At 30.8% G+C, this 27964-nt stretch overlaps 2 protein-coding genes across 2 annotated transcripts in view; both read left to right on the top strand.

The window, feature by feature from the left end:
• Positions 1–21254, top strand: part of LOC141300375 (tetratricopeptide repeat protein 21A-like) — a 23515-nt gene extending 2261 nt beyond the window's left edge. The window contains exons 3-19 of the mRNA XM_073830648.1: positions 1164–1262; positions 6626–6835; positions 7825–8063; positions 9521–9593; positions 9697–9804; positions 9897–10038; positions 10134–10234; positions 10849–11037; positions 11113–11223; positions 11314–11395; positions 13285–13435; positions 13555–13716; positions 13792–13975; positions 16025–16249; positions 17251–17371; positions 17465–17532; positions 21177–21254. Of these exons, the coding sequence (XP_073686749.1) occupies positions 1164–1262; positions 6626–6835; positions 7825–8063; positions 9521–9593; positions 9697–9804; positions 9897–10038; positions 10134–10234; positions 10849–11037; positions 11113–11223; positions 11314–11395; positions 13285–13435; positions 13555–13716; positions 13792–13975; positions 16025–16249; positions 17251–17371; positions 17465–17532; positions 21177–21254 (2343 nt within the window). The remainder of the gene's footprint in view (positions 1–1163; positions 1263–6625; positions 6836–7824; positions 8064–9520; positions 9594–9696; positions 9805–9896; positions 10039–10133; positions 10235–10848; positions 11038–11112; positions 11224–11313; positions 11396–13284; positions 13436–13554; positions 13717–13791; positions 13976–16024; positions 16250–17250; positions 17372–17464; positions 17533–21176) is intronic.
• A 1630-nt stretch (positions 21255–22884) lies between these two features.
• On the top strand, positions 22885–27374 carry cebp1 (CCAAT/enhancer binding protein (C/EBP) 1). The gene is made up of 3 exons (XM_073830647.1): positions 22885–22902; positions 25026–25283; positions 27057–27374. Exons 1-3 carry the CDS (start codon positions 22885–22887, stop codon positions 27372–27374), a joined length of 594 nt encoding a protein of 197 aa, XP_073686748.1.
• Positions 27375–27964: the final 590 nt, after the last annotated feature.

Genomic DNA, 27964 nt, shown 5'->3' with positions numbered 1-27964 from the left:
GTGGAATTCTGACTTTTTTTTCCTCCGAATTTTATGATAAAAATAAATAATAAAAATAAAAATTATATAAAAATAAATAATAAATACAAAAATAAAACACACAACAAAATTACTAAAACGTTTCACTGAAATAAAAATGGAATATATATATATATATATATATATATATATATATATAAATAAAAATTATATTATAATATTTACTTTTTATATATTTTTTTATTTTTACTTTTAAATGTGTGTTTTAAAATGTTGAAATGGTAAATTGAAAAAAATGTAAATGTAGGATTTACTTTGAAACGCAATTCAATTATAAGATAAATGCTGTTCTTCTGAAATTTCTATTCATCAAAGAAACCTGAAAAAATTCTACTCTGCTGTTTTTAACCTAATAATAATAAATATTATTTGAGCAGCAAATCAGAATATTAGAGTGATTTCTGAAGGATCAGAGGATCATGTGACTGGAGTAATGATGCTAAAAACTCGGCTTTGAAATCACAGGAATAAATTACATTTTACAATATATTCAAATAGAGACCAGTTATTTTAAATAGTAGAAATATTTTTAAAAATTAGTTTTTGCTGTACTTTTTAGATCAAATAAATGCAGGTTTGGTGAGCAGAAAAGACTTCTTCACTGTCCAAAAACTGTTTGTATTTTTCAGAAAATAAATTTCTCAGAAAGAAGTCAGAGTTGCAAGATTTTGTTTGCAAGTTTTTATTTTGAAATTCTGACTTTTTCCCGGAATTTTAAGATTTAAAAAAAAAAAGTTGTAATTCTCTTTTTTGTTTTTATATTCTCTGGCCTTACATAAATTAGGGTTATTATTGTTAACTAAGACTAAAAATAATATATATTAAAAAAAAATTACATGAAATAAAATAAAATATTTTTTAAAAATTAAACTTAATTTAGGTATTTGTCAGGGAAATATTTCTCATTTTCATTTAACTTTATTTAGTTGAAGTACTAAACAAAAAAAAAATTTAAAACCTAAAAAAAAAGAAAAGAAAATACTGTTAACAATAATTATGAAAACAGGCTTTCATAAATCACTCGTAGTGCATGATTTAAATTAGATTGTAACAACATTTTCCTTTCATTTCAGACTTTCTCATTTGTCACTGACCCATGAATGTTATTCCATTCTGTATTTCAGGTAAAAGAGCGTCTTCAGGCTTTAATGAATGCGGTTGAGATCTCAGAGCCCTGTAATCCCAGCCTGCATGTGGAGATCACGGCACCCATCAGCCGACTGGTGCCAATCACTCTCTATACAATAACTAAACATCCCCTTCTGTGTCACTTAATATGTTAACAAACCAGGTTGTTTTTTAACACTGTGGCACTGCACACACTGAACACACACTGTCCTCACTGGAGGCTGTCTGTGTCCCTAAGTGTCTGTTTCCATGATGCTTCTCACCCTTGGGTCATTTCAGAGTTATTCATTTCTGTTTTGAAGCTTGTTTCACTTGTTTTTAAGACTAATCTACCATGCTTGATTATAACAGCAGTCTCTGTCTACAGCAGAAGTCACTGAAATGCTCAGATGTATTTTTCCCAACTGCAGTGTGGACACAACACAGAGATCCTGCAGATGTTGACTGTGTTTGTGCATCGGGTTTCCTCACGTTCACCAGCGGCGTCTGATGTTGTCTGTGAGCTCGGCTATCTGCTCAGTCTCCAAAACAAGTATAAAGATGCCCATAAATGCTACTCTACTGCACTCAAAATAGACCCAAAGTGCATCTCAGCTTTAGTAGGTACAATATCATATTCTATCAGTGCTTTACAAAAACAGTTTTACCCCAAAAATAACATAGTTATTTTAATAACATAAGTTATTAGTATTTAGTATTTCTGTATTAGAGTATTTAAATACTATGGTAGTATTTGTTATAGTGAATTTATTTTATAATGAATGCATAAATAATAATTGTGTCTATAATAAATTATGTATGTTATAGACACAATTATTATTTATGCAAAATATTACAAAATAAATTTCGTAAAAAAGCAAAACAATAGCAAGTCATTATAAAATTGGTTGTCATGCCATTTTTTTTTATTTTATGCAGTAATTTAATTACAGGGATTACATTTACTTAAAATCAGTCTTCATTTAGAAAATGTGAAAGTTTATTTATTTCATTTATTAAAGAGGATAATTTACATCAAAACATAGATACATACACCACTAGTCAAGTTTTTGAACAGTAAGATTTTTTATTTTTTTAAGTCTCTTTTGCTCACCAAGCCTGCATTTATTTGATCCAAAGTACAGCAAAAACAGTACAATTTTGAAATATTCTTACTATTTAAAATGACTGTTTTCTAGTTGAATGTATTATAAAATATTATTTATTCCTGTGATTTCAAAACATGTATTATTATTATGCTAAAAACGGCTGAGTATAATTTTTTCATGTTTCTTTGAATAGAAAGTTCAGAAGAACAGCATTTATCTGAAATAGACACTTCTATCATCACTTCTGATCAATTTAAAGCATTCTTGTAAAATAAAAGTATTCATTTCTATCATTTCCTTGAGAAAAAAGTGTTATACTGACTCCAAGCTTTTGAATGGTATAGTTTATAATGTTACAAAAGCTTTTTATTTCAGTAAATATGCTGATCTTTAGATATTTCTATTCATCAAAGAATCTTTAAAAATTACTTAACTGTTTTAAGTATTGATAATAATAACAAAAAAAATGTAAATCAGCATATTAGAATGATTTCTGAAGAATCATGTGAGTGGAGTAATGATGCTGAAAATGTAGCTTTGATACATTTTAAAATATATTTAAATAGAAAGCAGTTATTTTAAATAGTAAAAATATTTCACAATATTACTGCTTTCGCTAAAATTGGATCAAAGAAATGCAGGATTGGTGATGCATTCTTTTAAAAACATTATAATCTTACTGTTCAAAAACATTTGACTGGTAGTGTATATAGATACAGTTACGATAATAAGAATGAATGTTTTTTTTTTGTATCACAATAATGTGTATTTGACAGAATATGTTCTTAATTGTCACAAAAATGAAGTTGCAATGCAAAAAAACTCTTGATAATTTTAAAATTAAACTTCATTTTCTTGTCGAAAAGTCTTTGTTGAATGCATATATGCATTGACATTATTTTTATAGGCACGATCAGATGCCAGCTGATGTGCGATCAGCTTGAGGAAGCCGCCCAACAGCTCGCGTTCTTCTGTGAAGTGCAAGAATCTCTTGGAAACACAGCGGTAAAAATCTGAAAAGTTACTATTTCTAATGGCTAGGCTCACTTGTCCTATTGCCACATGTTAGTTTTGGCATTAGAGTGTCTTTATTACATGTTAAAATGGGCAGAATTTAACCAGTAGCCTTTAATAAGTCTCTATATTTTAATTGCTGAGTAGCGATGTAAATGTCAGGGTCCGTACAGTTTGCTTAAAGTGCTTGAAGTGCTTGTTTTTTTTTGTTTGTTTTTTTTTACATGTAAGGCCTGGAAAGCCTTGAAAAGGATCTTGAAAAAGTGCTTGAATTATTGAAAGACAATGTATCTATAAAATAAGTTTTTTTTTTTTTTTTTTAATAAGCACATATCTTTTCATGCAAAATTCACACAATTAAAATACATCATACTTTTTTTTTCGTTTTATTTCAATTAATGTAAAAAATAAAAAAAAACTAGCGAGCTAAGCCAGTCGTCGTACTGACAATGTCATGTAAACATGGCTGAAGACGCGAAAACAGGAACAGATGAACCGAATCAATTGAGTGAGTCACTTACGCTGAAACCGCTCCGATTGATTCAAACTCGTGACTTTGATCATTCAGTTCAAGCAGTTCAAACCAGATAAAATTAATAAAAGAGCTATTCATTTTCGAATTTCTAATGATTTGAAAAAGCATGCAGTGATGGGTGAAACAATTGCGGCGCAAAGTTATTGCGAATCACTGTTTCGAAGCGCTCCAGTCGGATTGCGTATCGCGAATCATTTGTTTTAGAACAGAACGGGTTTGTGAATCATTTTGCAAATTGAATGATTCAAATCAAATGATTCACGATTTTAAGTCCCGATCTAAATCAAGTGATTTGCGTCCCTCTTTCCGATTCCTGAGCTGAAATTATGGCTCTCGAATAATTATTCAGATCGGGACTTCGGAGCGTGGTTCACGAATCATTTCTCATTTAGACTCATTTAATTTACATCTTAACTTTGGAGTAGGTTCGCGAATCTTTAGCTTTAGATCAGATCTTCGGAGAACGGATCGCAAATTATTTTAATCAGATCGAGACTTTGTTGCGAGTTCGCGAATCATTTGATTCAGTTTGGGACGTTAGAGCGCGCATTTCGATTTTTTTTTTCCTAAATAGTAGAAAACTTCAAACAATTAAGGCAAACAAAGAAAAAAGAAATAAAGTATGCACAAATATAGATTCCTTTAGAAAATTAACAATGGTTTTACTATAGTGAAAGTGTAGTAAACTATGTTTTTTGTTTTATTAGTATATTTGTATTTATCCATTTATCATTTTTTTTAGAATTTCAAAGAGAAGACATTGCTTGATAAGTGATTGAACTTAAAGTCCTTGAAAATAAAAAATAAGTGCTTGAAAAGTTCTGAAATTTCATCTGTATGAACACAGAAATACGTTTGATTTAACAGGAAGTTCCTCTGCTGAAGGCCATGTTGGCCAGGAAGCAGAGCGCAGGTGAGGAGACGGAGATGCAGCTGCTGAAAGACGCCACAGAGCTCCATTTCTCTGTTCTTCGTAGGTTAAATTACGGCGTTGAATACCTACAGATGATGGACCTCAATTTCCTCCTGCAAATAGTGTGCATGCACCTGGAGTCCAAACAGGTGCAGTAACACTTTTTCCATGGATTTTTCTTATTTCAAATCTTTTTCAATATATTTTGTTCCTCCTTTCCAGGATTTTGCCCTTGCTCCTGGGCAGACTTCACCATTTTGGCTGAAACACTCAAATATGATCTTGGAAATGGTCGTCAAAGTTGTTCCTGGCATGTCAGTGAGCTGTTATCATATGGCCTACGTCAAGTACCTTCTAGGCAGGTTTTGGAGTTAAATACTTCATCTGAGATGATGTTTGCCATTGCTGTAAAACCTTCCCAGATAACTTTCCTACAATGCCTCTGCAGGTGAGCACAGAACAGCTCAGCACTTTTTGAACCTGTGCATAGAGAAAGATCCCTCCGTGCCAGAGATGCACCTTTTGCAGGCCCGACTGCACCTGAGCGCTGGAGAACACAGCAGGTGTTTGAGCTGCCTGGAGTCTGCTGTCAGCATCAACTTTGAGGTCTGAGCAGGAAAATATAGACAGTCTTTCTGATGACAGAAAATTGCAGACATTCAGAATGAGCCATTTTTGCAAGTTCAATGATTTGGAGAAAGTTCTGAGTTACTGTTCAATAGTTTGGGTTCAGTCAAATTTTTAAACGCCTCTTCTGCTCACCAAGGCTGCATTTATTTGATCAAAAGTACAGTAAAACAGTGAAGTATTATTACAATTTTAACTAGCTGTTTTCTATTTGAATATGTGTTAAAATGTAATTCATTTCTGTGATCGCAGCTGAATTTTCAGTGTCACGTGATCCTTCAGAAATCATTTTAATATTCTGATTTGCTGATTTCATTATCACTGAATTTATGGTAACTTTATAATTATGCATACATAATAACTGTCTATGATTAATAAATTATATATTGTTAATTTTAAAAACACACACAAAAACTATATATAGGCACAATTATTATTTATGCATAAATTATAAAATAAATTTTGTAAAAATAAATAAATAAAGCAAGTCATTATAAAGCAATTTAATTACAGGGATCACATCTTAAAATAAATCGTTATTCAGAAAATGTTTATTAAAGAGGGTAATCTACAGCAAAACATAGATGCATATATAGATATAGTTCAGTAGTGAATGTTATTTGTATTATGCTATTATAGTAATAAGAATAAGGTTTTTTTTTTGCATCACTGTTATGTGTATGAATAAGTTCCTATTTTTCATGAAAATAATGTTGCAATGCAAAGAAAATCATAATAGTGCTAAAAGTAAGCTTGATTTTCTTATTGAAAAGTCTTTGTTAAACACCAGTAGTATCTATAGTATATACATATGTATTGGCATTATTTTTTAGGCATGATCACCAAAATTGCTTTTAATTAATCAAAAATACAGCAAAACAATGAAATATTATTACAATTTAAACTAGCTGTTTTCTGTAGGAATATCTGTTCAAATTAATTTTATTTCTGTGATCAAAGCTGAATTTTCAGTGTCACGTGATTCTTTAGAAATCATTCTGATGCTGGTTTGCTGTTCAAGAAACATTTTTGTTTATTATCATTGTTGAAAACAGTTGTGCTGCCCAATATTTTTGTGGAAACTGGTACATTTCATTTTTCAGGATGCGCAAATGAATGGAAAGTTCAATAGAACAGCATTTATTTGAAATAGTGTATTTACTGTCTCTTTTGATCAATTTAATGCATCCTTGCTGAATAAAAACATTAATTTACCCTAACTTATGAAATACACCTCAATATTTCTAATTTTTGTTTTTGTTTTGTTTTTTTGTTTTTTAGATTCGTGATCGACTCCAGTTCAGTCTGCTCAAAGCTCGTGCTCTGCTCAGGTCTGGAGACCTGAAGAATGCCATCCAGTGCCTGAAGATCACTATAAACATGCCTGGGGTCCGCAGGCCTTTAGAAGGGCCACAGTCCTCCGTTTCCACCAGCGAGCGAGTATCTGTGTACCTGGAGCTCACAGAGGCCCTGAGACTCAACGGAGAACAGGTCCAGTCTGCTTTTGTTCACATATACACTGCTGTTCAAAAGTGTGGGATCAGTACGATTCTTTATTTTTTTTTAAAGAAGCATTTCTGCTCATCAAGGCTGCATTTATTTGATTACAAATACATAAAAAACAGTAATGTTGTGAAATATTATTGCAATTTTAAGACAGTGGTTTTCTATTTAAATGTACTTTAAAATACACTTTATTTCTGTCATGCAAAGCTGAATTCTCAGCATCATTACTCCTTATCAATGTTGAAAACAGTTGTGCTGCTTAATATTTTTTTGAAACCTTTGATACTTTATTCAGGATTCTTTGATTTAAATAAAACATTAAAAAGAACCGCATTTATTTAAAATAGAAATCTTTTGTTACAAATTTGCACTACCGTTCAAAGTTTGGGGTCAGTGAAACTTTTTTTTTTTTTTTTTGGTTTAAAATAAATTATTTTATTAAGCAAGGATGTGTTAAATTGATAAAAAGTGATATAGTAAAGACTTAAATTGTTAGGAACCATTTCTATTTTGAATAAATGCTGATCTTTTTAAAAGAAATTTAATCTTCAAAAAATCCTGAATAAAGTATCACAGGTTCCAAAAAAAATTAAGCAGCACAACTGTTGATAATTGATAATAAATGAGTATATTATAATGATTTCTGAAGCATCATGTGACCCTGAAGACTAAAGTAAGGGCTGATGAAAATTCAGCTTTGCATCACAGAAATAAGTTATATTTTAAAGTATATTAAAATAGAAAACTCTTTTTTTTTAATTGCTATAATATTTCATAATATTACTTTTTTCTGTATCTTTGATCAAATAAATAGGAATTTTGATGTAAGATACTTATTAAAAAGCTTACTGATTCCAAACTTTTGGTGTTTCAAACAAACGCACAAAAATGATTCTGCAAGCATTTGAACTAACCAACCTCACGATCAGCTGAGTTAGTGTCTTGTAATGTTGTAAAATGTTCTCTTTCATCAGCACGAGGCCACTAAAGTTCTCCAGGATGCTGTTGTGAGTTTCAAAGGCACACCAGAGGAGACGCGTCTCATGCTTGCTAATGTAGATCTGGCTTTAGCGAGAGATGACGTGGATGCTGCTGTAGTCATGCTGCAAAACATCCTACCTACTGAGTCAACCTACATCCAAGCTCGAAAAAAGATGGCACATATTTACTTGGAGAGGAAAAACAATAAGAAGCTTTACATTGCATGTTACAGGTTATCATTTATAAGTGAAAGGGATGTTTGTGTGTATCTATTGAAGTAATAGTCATGGTAATATTTGTTGTACTGCTGCAAATAAATATTGTTGAGGTCAAAAGTTTACATCCCCCTTTTCAGAATCTGCAAAATAAGAGGGATCATACAAAATGCATGTTATTTACAAGAGAAAATAATAGTTAGACCCCGTTCAACAGTTTACATACCCTTTTTTAATACTGTTGTTACCTGAATGATCCACAGCTGTGTTTTTCTGTTTAGTAGTATAGTTTGTTCATGAGTCCCTTGTTTGTCCTGAACAGTTCAACTGCCTGCTGTTCTTCAGAAAAATCCTTCAGGTCCCACAAATTTTTTGATTTTCCAGCATTTTTGTGTATTTGAACCCTTTCCAACAATGACTGTATGATTTTGAGATCCATCTTTTCGCACTGAGGACAACTGAGGGACTCATATGCAACTATTACAGAAGGTTCGAACACTCACTGATGCTCCAGAAAGAAAAACCATGCATTAAGAGCCTGAGGGGGTGAAAACTTTTGGAATTTGATGAACAGGGTAAATTGAAGTTATTTTGTCTTCTTGGAAACATGTAACTATTCTTTGTAGTCACTGAAGGGCAGCACTAAATGGAAAAAAAAAAAAAATGATATTTAGGAAAAAGAAGAAAAATGTACATTCTGTTCTAAAGTTTTCACCCCCAGCTCTAATGCATTGTTTTTCCTTCTGGAGCATCAGTGAGTGTTTGAATCTTTTGTAATAGTTGCATATGAGTCCCTCAGTTGTCCTCAGTGTGAAAAGATGAATCTCAAAATCACACAATCATTGTTGGAAAGGGTTCAAATACACAAAAATGCTGGAAAACCAAAGAATTTGTGGGACCTGAAGGATTTGTCTAAAGAACAGCAGGCACTGGGACTCATCAACAACTATCACTTCATTAAAAAACAACTGTGGGTCATTCAGGAAACAACACAGAATTAACAACCGAGGGGATATAATTATAATTTAATCATCAATTTCTCTTGTGGGCTATAAACATCTTTTATGTGAAATATCTTATTCAGGTCAGTACTAAATAAACAATAACATTCATTTTGTATGATCCCTCTTATTTTGGTAAAGAAAAATTGCATTTTGCAGATTCTGAAAAGAGGATGTAAACTTGATCTCAGCTTTAATATTTTTCGCGTTTTATGCGGATTATAGTAATTTTCACAGATTAAAACTTCCATTATTTTGAGAATATGAAAGTGCATTTAGAGGAGAAAATATACTTATTTAAAACTGACGAGAATCACTATTGAGGATAATTAAAAAATAATAATACAAATTTGGGGTAAAATAAACTAAAAAAAAAAGTTATTTTGATTTATGGGTGGAATATGAAATCCACTCTGTGTATGGTACATGCAATTATGAAAGTTTAATTGCCATCTTAAAATAAAATATTTCAGAGAAATAAATGAGCAGCTTCCAGGACTGCATACTAGCATTTTGCTGGCTGATGCCTTCATGAAGATACACCAGGTTTGTATTTTGGAAATCTAATGTTTTTCATTTTCATTTAACTTCTTAGTACCAAACCTCTCATAAAGTCTTAATAAACCATACAAATATCTTGTTCTTAAAGCCAGAGGAAGCAGTCAAGATCTACCAAGAAGTAGAGAAGATGGCTCCAAAAGACATGTTAGCCAAGAAAATAGGCCAGGCTTTAGTGAAGGCTCACAAATATGACACGGCACGTGGCTTCTACAAGTTTACAGATGATATTTAATTAAAAAAACCTTAAGGGTACTGTTTGAGTCTCATCTGTAATTGTTTACATTTCAGGCTGTGAGTTATTATGAAACGGCTCTAAAGACGGAGACGCTGGACTGTCATTTGAGCATAGAGCTGTCAGGACTGCTGCTTAAACTGAAACATTTCGAGAAAGCTCAGAAAGTCCTGGAAAGGGCCTTGGAACATGATCCCAGTACAGAATTACATTCTAACAAACACGACTGAATGCCACAACAAACAAGAATTTTTGTTCTCATCATGTTTTTTTTTTTTCCTCTGCTTTTCCAGCTACTGCATTGACTACCATGATAAATGATGTACGAGTTTTGCGAGTGTTAGTAAAAGTACTGCGGGCCAAGAACGAGTCTGCTTTGGACGTCATGCAAAAGGTTTGTTTTCAAAGTTGCAATAAACATTGAAGGAACAGTTCACCAAAATTTTAATTTTGCTAAAAATGTACTCCAAAATGATTCGAAGAAATGTATAATTCCATCATTTGCTCACAAGTGGATCCTCTGCAGTGAATGGGTGCCGTCAGAATGACAGTCCAAACATCTGATAAAAATGTCACAAAAATCCGCACCACTCCACTCCATCAGTTAACATCTGGAGAGGCCAAAAGCTGTGTGGTGTAAGAAACAAATCCATCATTAAGACATTTTTTTATCTAAAATATGAGTCCATAATCCATAATAATGCTTCCTACAGTAAAAAAAAAGTCCATTTCCTGTTATTTCTCACATCAGTATCACTCACAAGACGCTAACTGATGGACTGGAGTGACTGTTGTTTTATTGTGATGTTTTTATCAGCTGTTTGGAGCTGTTTGACGGCACCCATTCACTGCAGAGGATCAGAGGAAGTGACGGAATGCTACATTTTTTCAAATCTGATGCAAAAACGAACTCTTTTATATCCTGAGAGAGTGAATTTTTGCAACATTTTTCATTTTTGAAAGTTGCTTAACTTTTTGCAAACAAATTTAAAAATGGTTTTCTGCCAGTTGCATGATCTCCAGCAAAAAGTTGTTTTCCGGATTACGAATGAGCATCCGGAAGAACTGGAGGAACAGAGGAAGTTGTTAGCAGTGATCTGTTGTGATTGGGCTGGTGTGTTTCACCGCAGCCGCGACCTGGAAATGGCCAAACAACACTATACGGATGCTTTAAATCACAGCCCGGACAACCAGGAGGTCAGTCAGCTCAAACTGCTTTCTTGGTGAATGTTTGGAGAGAACGGTTTGTCTCATCTGCTCTGTTTTGTGCAGATCATCTTTCATCTGGCTCAGTTATACTATGAGCATCAGAAGCTGGATTATTGTGAGGAGCTTTGTCGGAAGATTCTCCAGCTCCATCAAAACCACACTGCGTCCTCGATGGTATTGAGTTTTCTAATATCCCAAATGAGATGATCAGCAGTTGATTGGAGAAATTCCTCCACTGGTTTGTGTGTTTGATTTTATCTTTAGCTGTTGGCTGATACTTTATTTTGGAAGAACCAAAAAGAGGAAGCAGTCAAGATTTATGGGAGTATTATGGAGCGAAACCCAGGTGGGATGGAATATCATTTTTTGAAACAAGCCAACATTATTTCAGTATCATTTCTTTTTTTTTGTCATTTATGTCCATTTTAATTTTAAAGTTTTACGTGTTTTTATTTATTTTATTTTTTTGGGGGGGGAGGGTCATTTTATTTAAACATGTCTATTTAGTTTTAATTAATTTTTTCAGTTTTCTTTTAAAAATATTAACAGTACATCAAGATAAACTAAATAAAAAGGGGTTACGATCTAAATCAAATGATTTGCAAACCTGCACCAAACGATTCACAGTCCGCATTAATTTATTGAATCCAACGAACAAATACTGAATCAAATGATTCGCAAACCCAGACTAAATGATTCACGACCTGCATTTCCTTTTCCCAATCAGACGATTCATAAACCCGCTCTAAAGTAATAATTTATTTAAATTTTTCCCGAAAATATAAATTTTTTCTGATCTGAATATTCGCCAACCATAATTGCAGATCGGGATTTTACATTGGAAATCAATGCAATTCACAAAAAGATTCGCAGACCCGCTCCAAAGTTGCAATCTAAATCAAATGATTCGTGAACCCGCACTAAATGAATCACCATCCACGTTTCCTTTTCTGAATCAGACGATTCACGAATCCGCTCTGAAGTAAAGTTCCGATCTGAATTAAATGATTTGTGAACCTGTACCAAATGATTCACGATCCGCGTTCATTTTCTGAAACAAACAAATCACGAACCCGCACTGAATCAAATCATTTTCGAACCCGGACTAAAAGATTCGCGAACCACGTTAATTTTTTCTGCTCTGAATATTCACCAACCATAATTTCAGATCAGGATTTCGAATCGAGAATTAAATGATTCGTGAACCCGCACTAAATGAATCACGATCCGCATTTCCTTTTCCGAATCAGACGATTCGCGAACCCGCTCCAAAGTTCCGATCTAAATCAAATGATTTGCGAACCCGCACTACGTTTTTCTGATCTTAATAAGGAAATTATTAAGAGCTGCAGCTTAAAATACATATTAGATGGAAACACTGTGCGTTGTGATCAAGTTTGTAGTTTAATTCACTATATTTGAAATAGTTTGTGCAGTTCAGTTGGTGACATTTCACCGCCCACACTTTAAAACAAATATCAAAGCATAATCTGATTTATAACTCATGAACAAAAAAAGAAAAATCGATTTTAGTTTGTTAGTGTTTCTTGAAAAAATAAATCAAACTGTTTCTGATTTTTCTTTGTCTTTGTTTTTTTCAGTAGAAAATAATATGTGACCCTGGACCACAAAACCAGTCTTAAGTCTCTGGGGTATATTTGTAGCAATAGCCAAAAATACATTGCATGGGTCAAAATTATTGATTTTTCTTTTATGTCAAAAATCATTAGGAAATTAAGTAAAGATCATGTTCCATAAAGATTTTTTGTAAAATTCCTTCTGTAAATATATCAAAATGTAATTTTTGATTTGTAAAATGCATTGTTAAGAACTTAATTTGGACAACTTTAAAGGTGATTTTCTCAGTATTTTGATTTTTTTGCACCCTCAGATTCCAGATTTTCAAATAGATGTATCTCAGCCAAATATTGTCCTATCCTAACAAACCATACATCAATAGAAAGCTTATTTATTAAGCTTTCATATGATGTATAAATCTCAGTTTTGTAAAATTTAACCTTATGACTGGTTTTGTGGTCCAGGGTCACATATGACCAGAAGTTACACAGACTAGGGGGTGTAATAAAAGTTTCAATTTTTCATTTTAGGTAACTTTTGTTTTATTTCAAGTATTTTTTTTTTTTTTTTTTTGATGTTTTTAGTTAACTATAATCCTGATGCAAACACATAATTTATTGCACTTTAATATTTCTTTTTTGTTTCCATTTTCAATAGACAACTTCCATGCCATTGCCAAGTTTCTGCACATTCTGCGCAGGATGGGAAAACTCGATGACATTCAGTCTGTTTTTATAACATGTGAGAAGTTCAGTCCGCTGTCAGTCAGAGAAGCAGGTTATAATTACTGCAAGGGTCTCTACTTCTGGTCAGTGTTTATCAGACAATATCAGAATTTATTTATTAGTTTTTAAGTGTCCTGAAAGTGTTCCTAATGTGCTAATGTGTAAGACAATAAGAGGTTTTCTATGTGCTGCTTGACCTCAGGAATTCGTGCCAGGTGACTGATGCTCTGACGCACCTGAACAAGGCCAGAGGAGATGCGGATTGGGGAGAACCAGCACTGGAACTGATGGTCCAAATCTGCCTGAACCCTGACAAGGACGTCGTCTTCGGAGAAGTTTTAGATAAAGGACAAAAGGACATGAGGTGAGAACAACTTACATAAAATCTGTTCAAATACTAAAATAATTGAATGCGGTTTGTCTGTGATTGTTTCTGCAGCAGTGAGTCTGAAAACGAGACGAGAAGAAGCACAGCTCGCAATCTACTCTCAACGTTTCGCCCGCGATCGAAACCTGAGCAGGACAAACTCACGCTGCTGTCGAATCTGTGTCAGATCTACAGCAAAGAGCCCAAAGAGGTGGAGAGAGCCGTGCTGGAGCTCACAGACATGCAGGCTAAGAACGTAAGACACGTGATTTCATTGCTTTAGTGAGGGTTTTTTGCTTTTTGGACAAAAGGCAGTTATTTACGGATGCTTTCATTTTCTGTGTTATTTAGTCTTTAACCTTTGGAGACTAAAGCACTGATAGTAATGCATTTTCTTCTCTCTTCAAAAGTGTTTTTAGGAAGTTAGTGGTTGTATGTAAAACCATGATCTTTATGCATATAGTGTTCAGGGATGAATTTGGTACAATTGTTGCAACGCAGGATTTTCAAGGTTGCAAAATTTCACCACTGTTGTAATTATGTTTACAAGTATTGTGTATATATGATATGAGGCTGAAATTTAGAGTTAAACTAAAAGGAAAAAAAGAAAAAGCTATGTGGACAAAAAAAAAAATGATGATGATAGCAATAATAACAAGTACAAAAATATACAGAAATGCTAATTAAAAGTAATCTGAAACAGGAAATGTAAAGATAAAATATATGAAAGTATCTCTATGACACAATACTGACTGTAAAACACCTGAAAATAGCGCTTTAAAGGTCATATTTTTGTAATGTTCAAGAAGAAGAAAAAAATCGATATGGATTGATTAAACATTTAATTCACCTGTACAATAAAGAAAAACTTGGTAAATAAATATATATTTATATTGGTATTAGTATTAGTTTTTCAATGATGCAATAATAATGCTGTCTCTTAAATACAAAAATAATAATAGTAATAATAACAATTATAAAAACACAGACAAAATCCTAAAAGGCTAACTAAAACTAAAATGAAAACAGAAAATACTAAAAAGAAAAAATATATAAAAGTATCTAAATGATTCTAAAACACCTGGAAATACACATTTAAAGGTCACATTTCTGGAACATTCAAGAAAAAAACTATATAAAATCAATATGGATTGATTAACTTTATTAGTAAACTGTTTCTATTATTTACCTGTACAATAAAAAAGGAAAAACTATTTGAATGAATAAATAAATATATATAATGCTAATATATTCACCTTTCCAACAAAAAATAATGGAAAACTATGTGTACAAAAATGAATAAATAATAATAACATGCTAATAAAAAATGCATATGTGGGCAAAAAATGATATTTGTAAAAATAACATTTACAAAAACTGGCAAGAATGCTAAAACGCTAACTAGAAGTAAAAAGGAAACAGAAAATACTAAAAAGAAAAAATATATACAAGTATCTCAATGACACAATAATACTAACTTGATTAACTGTTATTAAACCGTTTCTATTATTCACCTTTCCAATAAAAAAAATAATAATTATGAAAAACTATGTGGACGAATAAAAAATTAATTGATTGCTAAAATGTTAACTAAAATAAAAAATTAAATATAAAAACTATAAACAATAATAAACAATAATAATACTGCCTCTAAAATACCTGAAAATTGAAATCTCACATTTCTGCAATATTCAAGGAAATAATAAATAAATAATAATAACATGCTAATAAAAAATGCATATGTGGGCAAAAAATGATATTTGTAAAAATAACATTTACAAAAACTGGCAAGAATGCTAAAACGCTAACTAGAAGTAAAAAGGAAACAGAAAATACTAAAAAGAAAAAATATATATACAAGTATCTCAATGACACAATAATACTAACTTGATTAACTGTTATTAAACCGTTTCTATTATTCACCTTTCCAATAAAAAAAAAAATAATTATGAAAAACTATGTGGACGAATAAAAAATTAATTGATTGCTAAAATGTTAACTAAAATAAAATATAAAAACTATAAACAATAATAAACAATAATAATACTGCCTCTGAAATACCTGAAAATTGAAATCTCACATTTCTGCAATATTCAAGGAAAAAATAAATAAATAAATAAATGTATTTATTTATTTATGTTACATTATTTTAATGGTTTGTTATTAAACCATTCCTATTATTCACCTTTCCAATAATAAAAATTATGAAAATTATTATTATTATTTTTTTTTTTACAAATTATTGTGTAAAAACAGAATCATAAATGAAGTAGCACTGATTTTATCGGTGAGTTTCTGTCTGCAGGTGATGTTGGAGGCGTCTTTGCTCATGATGGCTCAAGGTTTCATTCAGCTAAAGCAGATTCCCAGAGCCAGAAACTTCCTCAAACGCCTCACTAGTATGGAGTGGTGCGACGCAAACGCGGATGACTTAGAGAACGCCTGCCTGCTCTTGGCTGACATGTACATCAAGATGGGAAAATACACTCAAGTGGACAAACTGCTTGACAGCTGCATACGAAACAATAAGGTCTGTTTCTGCTCATTTTAGATTTGCTGACACGCTTTACTTAAACCCAAAATAAACAGTACTGTTTTTTTTTTGTCCGAATATTGAGAGAAAACACAAAATGTGAAGGTAAATTCAGTTTAGAAGTAAATCTTAATATTTACATTTTTTTTTTTAAATATTTTTACTTGAGAATACAAAAAATCCTTATGCCTGAGAAAGAAAATTTAATTATAATTATAAAATATAATTTAAAATAGGGTGTTAATTTTCATAGAAAAAATTATGTTATTTAGGGTTTTTTTTTTAATTTGTGAGACTATTAGTTAATTATATTAAATATTTAAAAACTCATTTTAATATATTTTCAGTATTAAGGGGAGACGCTGCAGACAAAAACACTGTTTTAAGTTTAAGATTTTGGGCTTTTTGGTTTCACTAGTAGAAAGAAAACACCTAAAAGACACTGTTAGGTGTTTTTTTTTTTTAATAGCACTTCAATACACACATTTCAATACATGTTTTTAAAGGCTGTTTTCTCAAAATGAGTTTTTTTCTCCTGCACTGAGCCATAAATCTCCAATTCAGTAACACTTACGTACATCAAACTTAAAATTGCCATTCCTGTCTATATTCTAAAGATTTTTGCAGAAGGATTTGTTCATATATAATTAGCTTGATTTTATACAAAATTTTATTCCCCCCAAAAATAGTAAAAAATACATTGTTTTCTCTCTGTTCCAGATTTTTTCTGAATTATGGAGTGCCAAAAATGAGATACCCAAAATAATAACCACATATTTAATTAAACAATGCCTCATTTGCATATTAAAACCTAACATTTTAGAAAACTTGCATGCAATTATCAATAATCAATATAATCAATTAACTGGGCAAGTAAGGCGATAACTATTAGTTATTATTTTGACCCTATTCACCTGCAGTGTCTTGCCCTAAAGTAGTAATATATTTAATAAAATACACATTTTATCTCCTTATTTTTCTCCTGTTGTGAACATCAGTCGTGTAGTAAAGCGTACGAGTATCGAGGTTTGATGATGGAGAATGAGCAGAGATACAGCGACGCAGCGCTGCAGTATGAACTGGCTTGGAAATACAGCAACAGAGCCCATCCTGCAATCGGTGCGACTTGATCATTATTCCTGTGAAACCAAAACCATGAGCATACTGTAAATATTCAGTTCCATCATTTCATTCAATTGAATCTCATTGCAGGGTTTCGTCTTGCCTTTAACTACCTGAAGTGTAAGAATTACACGCTGGCCGTCGATGTGTGTCGTCAGGTTTGTAAGAATCAGAAAACTTGATTGTTGATTAACTGTGACATTATTTAACATTATTTTAATGGTTTGTTAATAATAATAACGTGACATATTTGCAATTTAAATAGGATCAAATAAAGAATGATAGGGCTTATTTTTCTCCATTTTAAAACATTTTAAAACACTTGAAAGTGTCTCTATATGTGACCCTGGACCACAAAACCAGTCTTAAGTAGCACGGTATGTGTCAAAATGACTGATTTTTGACTTTTATGCTATAAATCGTTAGGATATCAGGGGAAGATCATGTTCTATTAAGATATTTTCTACATTTTCTACCGTGAATATATCAATTTAATTGTTGATTAGTAATGTGCTTTGCTAAAAACTTCATTTGGACAACTTTAAAGGCGATTTTCTCAATATTTAGAAATTTTTGCACCCTCAGATTCCAGATTTTTAAATAGTTGTATCTCGACCAAATATTGTCCTATTCTAAGAAACAAAGCTTATTTATTCTTCTTTCAGATGAAATTGGTTTTGTAGTCCAGGGTCTCAAATATAAAAAAAAATATTTTAGCATTTATTAGTTATATTTATGTCGCTTCAAATATTTCTAAGGCAAAAAATGTGTGTCGTCAGGTTTGTAAGACTCTGAAAACTAGATTGTTGATTAACTGTGACGTTATTTAACGTAATTTTAATGGTTTGTTATTAATAATAACATGACATATTTGCATTTAAAATAGGATCAAATAAAGAATGATGGGGCTTATTTTTCTCCATTTTAAAACTGATTTGATGTTGAAAGTGTCTTTTATATGTGACCTTGGACCACAAAACCAGTCTTAAGTAGCACAGGTATGGGTCAAAATGATTGATTTTTTGTTGTTGTTGTTTTACGCCAAAAATCATTAGGATATTAGGTAAAGATCATGTTCCGTACTGATATTTTGTAAATTTCCTACAGTAAATATATCAAAATTTACTTGTTGATTAGTAATGTGCATTGCTAAGAACTTCATTTGGACAACTTTAAAGACGATTTTCTCAATATTTTGATTTTTTTGCACCCTCAGATTCCAGATTTTCAAATAGTTGTATCTCGACCAAATATTGTCCTATTCTAAGAAACAAAGCTTATATGTTCAGCTTTCAGATGAAATTGGTTTTGTGGTTCAGGGTCACAAATATATATAAAAAAAATGTTTTAGCATTTATTTATTATATTTATGTCGCTTCAAATATTTCTAAGTCAAAAAATGTGTGTCGTCAGGTTTGTAAGACTCTGAAAACTAGATTGTTGATTAACTGTGACGTTATTTAACATTATTTGAATGGTTTTTATTAATAATAACATGGCATATTTGCAATTAAAATAGGATCAAATAAAGAATGATAGGGCTTATTTTTCTCCATTTTAAAACTGATTTGATGTTGAAAGTGTCTTTATATGTATACCTTGGACCACAAAACCAGTCTTAAGTAGCACAGGTATGGGTCAAAATGATTGATTTTTTTTTGTTGTTGTTTTACGCCAAAAATCATTAGGATATTAGGTAAAGATCATGTTCCGTACTGATATTTTGTAAATTTTCTACAGTAAATATATCAATTTAATTTTTGATCAGTAATGTGCATTGCTAAAAACTTCATTTGGACAACTTTAAAGGCGATTTTCTCAATATTTAGAAATTTTTGCACCCTCAGATTCCAGATTTTCAAATAGATGTATCTCGACCAAATATTCTCCTATTCTAAGAAACAAAGCTTATTTATTCTTCTTTCAGATGAAATTGGTTTTGTAGTCCAGGGTCTCAAATATAAAAAAAATATTTTAGCATTTATTAGTCATATTTATGTCGCTTCAAATATTTCTAAGTCAAAAAATGTGTGTCGTCAGGTTTGTAAGACTCTGAAAACTAGATTGTTGATTAACTGTGACGTTATTTAACGTAATTTTAATGGTTTGTTATTAATAATAACATGACATTTGTATTTAAAATAGGATCAAATAAAGAATGATAGGGTTTATTTTTCTCCATTTTAAAACTGATTTGATGATGAAAGTGTCTTTATATGTGACCTTGGACCACAAAACCAATCTTAAGTGGCACAGGTATATTTGTAGCAATATGGGTCAAAATTATCGATTTTTGTTTTATGCCAAAAATCATTAGGATATTAAGTAAAGATCATGTTCCGTACTGATATTTTGTGAATTTCCTTTCATTAATATATCAAAACTTAATTTTTGATTAGTAATATGTATTGTTAAGAACTTAATTTGGACATCTTTAAAGGCTATTTTCTTAATATTTTTTTTTTTTTTTAACTTTTTTTTTTTTTTTTGCACCCTCAGATTCCAGATTTTCAAATAGTTGTATCTCGACCAAATATTGTCCTATTCTATGAAACAAAGCTTATATATTCAGCTTTCAGATGAAATTGGTTTTGTGGTTCAGGGTCACAAATATATATATATATATATATATATATATATATATATATATATATATATATATATATATATATATAAATGTTTTAGCATTTATTAGTTATATTTATGTTGCTTCAAATATTTCTAAGGCAAAAAAAAGAAGTGTCTCGGCAGGTTTGTAAGACTCTGAAAACTAGATTGTTGATTAACTGTGACGTTATTTAACATAATTTTAATGGTTTGTTATTAATAATAACATGACATATGTGACCCTGGACCACAAAACCAGTCATAAGGTTAAATTTTACAAAACTGAGATATATACATCATATGAAAGCTCAATAAATAAGCTTTCTATTGATGTATGGTTTGTTAGGATAGAACAATATTTGGCCGAGATACATCTATTTGAAAATCTGGAATCTAAGGGTGCAATAAAATCAAAATACTGAGAAAATCACCTTTAAAGTTGTCCAAATTAAGTTCTTATCAATGCATATTACTAATCAAAAATTACATTTTGATAGGTTTACAGTAGGAATTTTACAAAAAATCTTAATGTAACACGATCTTTACCTAATTTCCTAATGATTTTTGACATAAAAGAAAAATCAATAATTTTGACCCATACAATGTATTTTTGTCTATTGCTACAAATATACCCCAGCGACTTAAGACTGGTTTTGTGCTCCAGGGTCACATATTTGCAATTAAAATAGGATCAAATAAAGAATGATAGGGCTTATTTTTCTCCATTTTAAAACTGATTTGATGTTGAAAGTGTCTTTATATGTGACCTTGAACCACAAAACCAATCTTAAGTGGCACAGGTATATTTGTAGCAATATGGGTCAAAATTATCGATTTTTCTTTCATGCCAAAAATCATTAGGATACTAAGTAAAGATCATGTTCTGTAATGATATTTTGTGAGTTTCCTACCATAAATATATGATAACCTAATATTTGATTAATAATATACATTGCTAAGAACTTAATTAGGGCAACTTTAAAGGCGATTTTCTCAATATTTAGGTTTTTATGCACCCTCAGATTCCAGATTTTCAAATAGTTGTATCTCGACCAAATATTGTCCGATTCTAAGAAACAAAGCTTATATATTCAGCTTTCAGATGAAATTGGTTTTGTGGTCCAGGGTCACATATGAAATATAATAAGTGATTGGTGATCTCAGATCAGTCTCATTGAGTCTTGTTTGGTTTTAGGTGCTGCAGCAGTGTCCAGATTACCCACAGATCCAAGACGAGGTTCTGACACGAGCTCAGCTCTCTCTCCGTCTGTGAGCATTTGTGTGTGTGGTCCTGATGAACCCTGCATTATGGTCCCCATGAGTAAACAAGCTTATAAATCATACAGAATTAATTTCATTGGGTAATTTAAAAATGCAGTTTCTTGTGAGAAGTACATTTAGGTGTAGGGTTAGGGTATGGAAATAGAAAATACAGTTTAGACACTAGAAAAACCATTACGCCTGTGGAATGAACCTAAAAAACCATGAAAATTCAACATTGTGAACATGTGTGTCATTATACAGGGACTGAAAACAAGATTTTCCTTCTAAAAGACTTTCATTGAGACATCTTAGTTAGAAAACTAACATACAAATGTGACCCTGGACCACAAAAGCAGTAATAAATAGCCAAAAATACATGGTATGGGTCAAAATATCCTAATGATTTTTGGCATAAAACAAAAACAAGTGAATCATTAAGTGAAGATCATGTTCCATTAAGATACTTTCTAAATTTTCTACCGTGAATACATCAGAACTTAATTTTTGATTAGTAATATGCATTGTTAATAACTTCATTAGGACAAATTTAAATCGATTTTCTCAATATTTAGATTTTTTTTTTTTTTTTTTTGCACCCTCAGATTGTCAGATTTGCAAATAGTTGTATCTCGACCAAATATTGTCCTATTTTAAGAGACAAAGCTTATTTATTCAGCTTTCAGATGAAACTGGTTTTGTGGTCCAGGGTCACACATATATAAAATGTTTTAGCATTTATTAGCTTTATTCGTTATGTCACTTCAAAAATTTACAAGGCAAAAAAATCTAATTTTTTTCTTGTGTTATGTCTAATCTTCACTTTATGTTTTGTGAACTGCAAATGTAGTGAAATATGTGTGGATGCAAACAAATCCCATCTGATATAGTCAAGCACCATTATTGTTATGCTGTTAACTATTGTTTTTATTTATTTAGTTATTGCAGCTCAAATAAATGAATAAATACATATTAGAAGCTGATAAATTATTACAGGGTCTCTGAGGTTCCTTAAAAAGTCTTAAAATGTCTTAAATTTGGTATGTTTGTTAATTCATAAATGTATTTAAAACATTAATCTTATAACATTATTTTTATATTATTTATTGCACTTGTAAATTTGCTGTGCAAATTATGTAATCTGCCTGGTAACAGCCCTATATAATTTATTGTTGAATTGCAATTTGAAATAAAAGGTGATGCATACATTATAAAGTAAAAAAATATGTCTTTATAAATGTAAATAAAAAAACATGAACACTGATGAAAATATTGCTTATAAAAATATTTTTGCTGATATGGAAAGCTCACAGTATATTGTAGTAATAAGTATCATTAATGACATTTTAGTTTTGAAATTTATTTTTCTTTTTACATTATTACATATACTGTATGTATGTAATATAATGTGTATTTCTATTACAGGTTTAGGACTTAAATTCCATATAAGGTGGTATTAAAAAGTTCATATCTGTAGAAACCCTGTATTAAATACTGGATTGTTGACATTGACTAAAGATCTATATTTTAAACTGCAGCAGAAAGCCCATATTTTACACTTACAGTACTGACAAATAAAATAAGAGTTTCTGAAGATCTGAAACCGCTTATGACTTTTTCCAATCAAAAATAAGGTTCCCAATATGAACACAAAGCTGCAGGTGAGTGTCTTTTCTCATTTTGTCTTCATGTTAAGGTTGTTGTGTTAGTATTTAAAGTATTTAAATTTTTTCATTTTACAACAGCTCGTCTTTCAAAGTATGGGATGGAATACTCATTTTAGAAATATGTCACTTTTTTTTTTTTTTTATTCTTTCTGTGGTAGTTCCTCATTTCTGCTGCAGGAGGCGCCACTGAGACTCCTTTGATTGGCCAATGAGGAATTCTGGATTTATGGGGAAATAATGAAACATTTGTCAGGTACTTAGGTAATAGTATCTCAATAGAGATTTGAAGTCCTGAAATATTATTTTTGGTCAAGTGTTTTACCTAATGGTCCACCTTTTGACAATGCAAACAAATTATGAATGTGAATTTAGTTTGAATTTTAGACATTTTTGCATAATTCAGCTGTGCAATATATTTGTGTGTTTTTTTTTTTTTATTATGCATGAGAACAAACTAAGTAGCAATTCGGTAACACTTTGTTACATCCTTGTTACATGTTATATATACATACTATAGGAATAACAATAAATTACACATAATTACATGTAACTACCCCTAACCATATAAAAAGTACATGAAGTTAATTGATATTATTTATTCTTAAAAGTTTAATTTAAATTTTTAAAGACACTGTAATACTAAATATTAGTAATTACATATTTTTTTTAAATAAACAATGCATTACAATAAACTGCATTTATTACACTATTTATTCATCTTTGTTAATGGTTAGTTCAAAGTGCATTAACTAATGTTTTAATAATATGAAATTTTATTAAATCCTGTAGAAGTATTGTACATTCACAGTTCATGGTAACTAATGAACCTTGTTGTAAAGTGTTACCACAAAAAGTTGTATAATAATAGTAAAAACAACAACAAATATTAGATAAGAAATAAAGATGGTTAATAAATAACTTGAAGTTAGAATAAAAAAATCAGTAGTAAATATTAGAAATAAAAATAAATATTAATTTAAAAAAATGTAATTTGTTTATTTTTTAAAACTTTTCTAGTTGTAAATATGTTATGTAAATGTTATGTAAATTCATAAATGTATCAATTAAAAATTATTGATATTATTGATATATATATATATATATATATAATTATATATCATTTATCACACTTGTACTTTTGCAGTGCAAATGATTTAATCTGCCCAGTAACAGCCCTATAGAGTTTATTGTTGAATTGTAATAATTTGAAATGAAAGGTGATGCATACATTTAAAAAGTTTAAATAAATAGGCCTTTATAAAGGAAAATAAAAGTATGCTGATTTATGAATGTTGAAGTTAATATAATATTTTTGTGTGGAATATTGTCTGCTGATATGGAAAGTTTAGCATTTTAGTTTTGCAGTTTAGTTTTCTTTTAACATTAAATGCATCAAATATTACAAAGCCTGTATGTATGTAATATAATGTGTATTTCCATTACAGGTTTAGGTCTTAAATTCCATATAAGCTGGTATTAAAAAGTCTTAAATTTATATTTATTTATATTTATATTTTAAACTGCACCAGAAAGCCTTAATTATATATTTAAACAATTAAACAGTGAGTTAATAATTGTTAGAAATAAATATTAAACAAGCTTTAATTGTTAACCATTTGAAATCTTTAATCTGTTTAATATTAAATCACTTTAGCGTTTTTTATTTCAACATTTCATGAATAAGTCGTTTTTCAGTATGCATGCAGGAAATGACTTGAGGCGTTAAAATAATTGTAATTAAATCACTTTTACCGAGTTTTAACAGAGAAACGTTGTTTGTGCCGCAAAGATGCATTAGAATGTAGAAAGTGCTTATAAAACAGGGAAAACGAAGAGGAAAAAAGAAGTCAATCTGTGATGCAACATTAAAATAATTAGAGGGGGAAGGAGGGCCGGTTGTGACAGAGGAAATGATGGTGTCATTGACAGGCGCTGAAGTACCTGTATCATAACGGATTCTGTGGAAGAACACATAAAGTCTGTGCTTGAGAAGAGAGGAGCAGCGTTTACAAGCCGTAAGTGCAGAAACATCTCACACCTGTTGAAGTATTGTTGCTTTATGCATTACTGTTGCTTCTAGATCTTAGATCTTCTCAGAATTGTGTCTTCATCCACAGATGTCCATCTCTGACAGTCCTCAGTCCTCCATCTGTATGTTTGCTCTCCATCATCAGTCTTCGGTCGGCACTCTGAACCCCGACTCCAGCGGCATGAGCGCTCAGATGCCTCCGATGGATGAGGGTCTGTATGGACAGCCCATGGCCTTTCCCAAGGCGCCAGACGGCCGGAGCATGGAGCAAATGATGGGATTCGTGCCGTATTCCTCCTGTTTGACCTCCAGTGGCACTGAACGAGCGCCGCAGCAGAATCAGCAGGTAAAGCGTTCTCAATAAACTAGTTCTGCCAATGTGTTTTGTGAATATCGTGGCTCTGTCTGATAACAAACTAGATGTGACGTTCCTCATTTGTTTAAGCAACTTTGTATTCATGTAAATGTAAAATGAAAGTCTTTATGAAATTTGGCATTCAGCAGTATACCCCTTTTGTCCAAATCTCAAAAATGCACATAAAATTAAAGTAAATTTTAGTTTAGGCAGACATTTGTCCTTAATACATTTGTGTTTATATTGTTACATTGTTAATTATAATTGCAACATTTATGTTTGAGATCATCTGTAAAAATCATAATTATATAGATAAATAGTTCATATGAGTACTTTTATATTTAATGTTTATATAATAACATTAGGTTAGATTAAATAAATAAAATAAACGTCAAAATGTTAAAATGAATCAGTAAATAATATAGCAAATGGTTAATATTAGTCATTTTATATTTAATGTTTATAATAAATTACATTAGAAAACATAAATAAATACCTGAGATTACAGGTAAAATTAATCAGTAAATAATATAGCAAGTAGTTATTGTTAGTTGTGTAATTACATTAGAGTAAATAAATGCCTGAGATTACAGCTTCAATTTTTCAGTAAATAATATAGTATAAAGTAAATATTAGTGAATTTATAATAAATGTTTATATAATAACGTTAGTTTAGATGATAAGTAAATAAATGCCTAAGATTACAGGTAAAATTATTCAGTGAATAATGAAGTAAATAGTTAATCTTGGTAATTACATATTTAATGATTGTGTAATAACATTAAGTTAGATAAATAAATAAATAAATAAATAAAACGGGTAAAATTAATCAGTAAATAATGTTTTATGTAATAAGTTAGATGACCACAATAATAATTAGAAAATAAGAAGTTTTTGCTTCCTGAATAATTTGATTTATTTTTCCATTTTAATGTTTTTTTTTTGTTTGTTTTTCAGAAATATTAATTTTTTTGTGTCGTGTTTTAGACGTTTTAATGTTAGTATGCTTCGAATTTGAGTTGTTTGGACAACAGAAATTCAGTATAAAAAGAAAAAGCATCTGCTAAATGATTAAATGCAAAATGAAAGTCTTCATGAAATTCACCCTAGTAGAGAAATGACTCTTTTTAATCTTACTTTCAGTTTTAGGTTTAGCGGTTTTGTTGTTGTTGTTGTTGCTGCCATTTATTTTTTAATTTAATTATTATTATTATTATTTTTGTTAAGACCATGTCATTGTGTAAAAAAACCAATACAATATATATTTTTATAGATTTGATTTGATTTTCAAATACAAATTGTGCCAAGAAATGACTCTCAGTTTGTTTTTAAGTTTTTTCCCATTAAAAAAAAAACAAATGTTTTTCTTAAAAACAAACTGAGAATCATTCCTTGGCACAATTTGTATTTAAAAATCAAATCAACCCAAATAAAATTAAATAAAATGCACTAAAATAAAATGAAAAGAAAAGAAAAAATATATATTGTATTGTATTGTATTGACTAAAAAGTATATATAGTGTATATATATAAGTATATATTTAGTAGTTTAGTTACAATGAAATGTTTCCTTTGCAACTACCTAAAATAAAGTAATTTCAGTTAACATTGTTTTATTTCAGTTAATGGTTTTTATTTTATGGATAGTTTGGTTTCTGTAATGTTTTCAATGCATGACATTTCTTCAGTTTTTCTGCATGTAAGGCCTTCATCTGTCTTGTTTTTCTTTTCTCGTTCTCTGCAACTCTCGTAATCTTTGGACAGGATTTTTCGCAGTTTCTTCTGCCACCTCCAGCATCCTCCCTGCGGCCGGTGGGACAGAAACGCGGCCTGAGCAAAGACAGCATGGAATACCGTCTGCGCAGAGAGCGCAACAACATCGCGGTGAGGAAAAGTCGTGATAAAGCCCGCCGGCGGATCCAGCTGACCCAGCAGAGAGCGCTGCAGCTCCAGGAAGAGAATCACAGACTGCAGCTGCACATCCAGCGCCTGTCGCACGAGGTGGACGCCCTCAGACACTACCTGTCACAGCGCCACCTACAGGTCAAAGAACAGGACGCCGTCGGGGACGACAACTGCTGAGACTGAAGGTTCTGTTGATCATAAACAAAAAGAAAACATTTTGGATTGGCTTCATGATTTTCATATAGTTTCAGTAGATAGGGTGGGTGAATGTAATTTCACTAAGTAAACGTTGGAAATAAACCTAAACATCTTTGAGTCAAACTTGATGAGCATAGAATAAAAATATTAAAAAGGTAATTGCAAGTTTATATCTCAATTCTGAGTTTTATTTCTCCCAATTTTTACTTTTTTTTTTTTTTTTTTTTTTTTCTCTGAATTGCAAGTTTAAATCTCAAATCTCTTTGAGACTTTTTTTTTTTTTACTTGGAATTGAAAGTTTATATTTCAATTTTTTTCTCTCTGAATTGCAAATTTAAATTTAATTTCTGAGTTTATTTCTTGCAATTCTGACTTTTTCTCAGAATTGCAAGTTTATATAAACATCTCACAATTTTGACTTTTATTCTCTGAATTTTTTCTTGGAATTGTGACTTCAAAATTCTGTTTATGTCATACAATTCTGACTTTTTCCCTCTGAATTGCACGTTTAAATCTCATTTCTAATTTTATTTCTTGCAATTCTGACTTTTTCTTGGAATTGCAAGTTT

The sequence above is a fragment of the Garra rufa genome, chromosome 24, assembly GCF_049309525.1.
Source record: "Garra rufa chromosome 24, GarRuf1.0, whole genome shotgun sequence".
NCBI classification, from domain to species: domain Eukaryota; kingdom Metazoa; phylum Chordata; class Actinopteri; order Cypriniformes; family Cyprinidae; genus Garra; species Garra rufa.
Note: the sequence above shows the minus strand (reverse complement) of the source record. Positions and strands in the feature narration are given on the sequence as shown.

Coding starts and splice junctions, on each gene's coding strand:
- cebp1 (XM_073830647.1), top strand. Junction 25,284..27,056: donor CGCCGCAGCAGAATCAGCAG/GTAAAGCGTTCT, acceptor ATCTTTGGACAG/GATTTTTCGCAGTTTCTTCT.